This window comes from Symphodus melops (genome assembly GCF_947650265.1).
Source record: "Symphodus melops genome assembly, contig: scaffold_480, whole genome shotgun sequence".
NCBI classification, from domain to species: Eukaryota; Metazoa; Chordata; class Actinopteri; order Labriformes; family Labridae; genus Symphodus; species Symphodus melops.
This window is the reverse complement of record NW_027636509.1, coordinates 5857-9018: the sequence shown is the minus strand read 5'-3', so window position 1 is coordinate 9018 and position 3162 is coordinate 5857. Positions and strand designations below refer to the sequence as shown.

At 52.2% G+C, this 3162-nt stretch overlaps 1 protein-coding gene across 1 annotated transcript; it reads right to left on the bottom strand.

The window, feature by feature from the left end:
• Positions 1 to 494: 494 nt before the first annotated feature.
• On the bottom strand, positions 495 to 2001 carry LOC306819432 (ski oncogene-like; the record flags this gene model as incomplete). Its single annotated transcript, XM_079373231.1, has 1 exon — positions 495 to 2001. A coding segment is annotated over exon 1 (949 nt), but the record flags the coding sequence as incomplete, so codon positions are not given.
• Positions 2002 to 3162: the final 1161 nt, after the last annotated feature.

Genomic DNA, 3162 nt, shown 5'->3' with positions numbered 1-3162 from the left:
ACGCTGCTGACCCAAAGAAGGTTCGCCTCCCTTCCATCTGACCTGGTGTGTAATCCACACACACACACACACACACACACACCCTCCTCTGACTGTTGTTTCCCACTGAGCCATTTGTTGGTAGAGCAGATAGTGTTTACAGCGGAGGCTCATAAAGCGCAGACTGAGAGGCAGATAATGGCTTTATGAGCAGCAGAGGTGTTCTGTTGTCACCGCTCAATTAGTGACAACATATCAATGATGACCAAACACTGACACACCAACCTCTCACTCACTCAGGCTTTCCTCTAACGGGGACTGTTTCAGGGAATCCTCACAGCCTCACAACTTCCTCCAGCTGGAAATCTTTTTGAGACTTTTCTCCAGATCAGCGGGTGAGGAAACATGTAAGATGTGTGCTCTCACAGGGAGGAGGGGGGGGGGGGGGTTTACTTGACTTAAAGAATTGAAGATAAGCTGCAATGCATGCAGCAGATTTGAAGAAGTGGGTGAACAGAGACGAAGCAGAAAGGAAAGCGCGCGCGGAGCTCCACTCACCCTGGACGAAGCTTTCCTCTTGTACTTGTTGGCGAAGTCAAACTTCTCCTTGATCTCGTCCAGGAGCTGCTCCAGGCGGGCCTTCTCCTCTTTCCCCGTGTAATCCTGGCCCAGGAGGATGTACGCCCTCCAGTTGGCCGAGTCGAAGCCCCAGTGGCAAGTCCTGTTCTCCTGCGCCTTGTGGCTGTGCACCACGAACTTGTGCGTCGGGTACATGAGTCTGCAGTCCATGCACTGGATGCACGCTGCGTTGGGGCTCGTGTACAGCTCCGGTACGAACAAGCCCTTACACTTGCCGAAGCACTCGTGGTAGATTTTGAAGCTCCTCTCGGTGAGCTCGAGCTCCAGCGCGCTTCCGTTCAGCTCCTTCTTGCAGCGCGGCGGGTAGGCGCCTCCGTAGATCAGGGCGTTGCAGAGCCGCTCGGCGTCCGTCTTGGTGATGAGGCCGCAGGACGGCGCGGAGAAGGGCAGGATCCCCATGACTTTGAGGATCTCCAGCTGGTCCGCCGTGCACCGGGAGCAGTAGATGTGCAGCTCGTCGCACACGGAGTTGATCTGCTGCAGGCTGAAGTCCCGCAGCACCGTGTTGAGGATCTGCGGCAGGCACAGGCGCTTCTCCCCGCCGACCACGAAGCACGAGATGGTCTCGGTTTCCAGCACCGTCTCGCACCTCTCCGTGGAGCGGTCCGACGGGATGAAGAGCGGTCCCGGCATCACCGGCGGCGGCAGATGCTGCAGCACCGGCTCGGGCTCCTTCCCGTCCTTCTTGAAGAGGAGCTCATGTTGCCACCGGGCAGAGAAAGCCGCCGGTCCACCCAGAGAGCTCATAGAGCTGAGGTGAAACTGCTTCAGAGTTTGTTGCAGTCCCGGATGAGGCTGGAAGCTCTGCCGACTTACAGTCTCCATGTTTTTCCTGCAACTTTAGAAGCGTAAATCCTTCTTGGCGTCGACCGGGAATCACGAGTATCTATCCGTTCTTGAACCTGGTAAATCCACGGCGTCCCAGAAGTGAAAGAAAAGGCGAAGCGCTTCATCAAACATCCAGTAAGAAAAGTCCCAGATTACAGTTTTATTCCGAGCCTACAGCGTGAACAGCGGCCAGTCGCTCCCTGCAGCGGGGCGCAGACTGTCCATATCCGGAGAGAGCCCGGCTCTCCAAACTCCACACAAGACAAAAGTTCCGTTTGGTGGATTCCAAAGAGAAGTGGGTGAAAATGAAACAAAAGCAGGAGTTGTGGGTCGATACTGCTCGATCAAAAAATCCTTATTTGCGGCTCTTTCCGCTGTCGAGGACTGCAGCAACCCGCTCCGTCTGCCCCCGCACTTCACTCTGACTGTATGGAGATGAGAAGTCTGAGAGCCTGCCTCTCTCTCTCTCTCTCTCTCTCTCTCTCTCCCCCTCCCTCCCACCATCGCGCTCCGTCTAGGTCTCTCTCTCTCTCTCTCTCGCGAGCGCGCTCCCTCTCTCTCCTCTCTCTCTCTCTCTCTCTCTCTCTCTCCCCCTCTCTCTCCCTCTCTCTCTCTCTCTCTCTCTCTCTCTCCCCCTCTCTCTCCCTCTCTCTCTCTCTCTCTCACGCGCCCCCTCCCTCCATGTTTGTGTGTCTGGCTCAGTCATTGAATCCCAGCCAGGAATGTGAGTGACTCTGCAGGCAGGCTGGGCTCTTCCAGGAACAAGCCATCACCCCCTGCTGCCCTGCAGAGAGAGCGCAAGAAGTGAAGGGAGAGGCTGCGTTCACGTCCCGTGGGAAAAAAGCAAACAAACTTTCCCTTTTAACTGTTTTCTCATTAATTCTGCACCGATAGAAAAACACTAAGTGCAAAAGTTCTTTCTTTTCAAACTTCTTTGTTCTCCTGCTTCATTAGAATGTAAAGGTTTGTGTTGAACTGTTCAATTTCATACATTTGTTTAGTGTTATTTAAAAGATCAAGATGTGAACAGAGCATACATTAGAAGAATATGAATAAAGGCCACACACACACGCGCGCGCGCACACACACACACACACACACACACACACATTGTTTGTGTGTGTATTGCATCATTGCAGTGATTTATCTACTTTGAGGAACGTGCTTTGGAACATGGGAAAGATAAAACTCAATAAACATCTACGACGCAGAGAAGAATTTAACTTTTTGTAAAACTGGATCAAAAATAGAAATATTTGTTTTCAAATGAAAACCTCTGTGCAGAGTCAAACAGTGAGCAGAGGTTTGTGATGGAGGCATGGATGCACAGAGTGTGGCCCAGCGGACATGCTCGGCACAAGGCCGAGACAGGTGACTCCTTCCTGCGGCCTCAGAGGAGAGCATGAACACATCCATCCTCTAAATGTAAGAAACAATAAGAACCCGAAATAATACACTTCTTATTTATTGTTGTTTCACTGAAGCCTGATTCAAAATGTGAACACGTTCTTTTCTCTCTGTGACGTTAATGCTGATTGGACCGCTGGATAATATCACCTGCATTCACACCTGTTCTAGTATAGTCACGGGGCCTTTCAGGGACCAAACCATTGCTGTGGGCGGGCAGCCTGGGTCCGAGTCCGACCTGGGGCTTCTTTCCGACAGAATACTCATCAGAGCCTGCAAATCTTCTCCTCAACATAAGGTGTGAAAGGA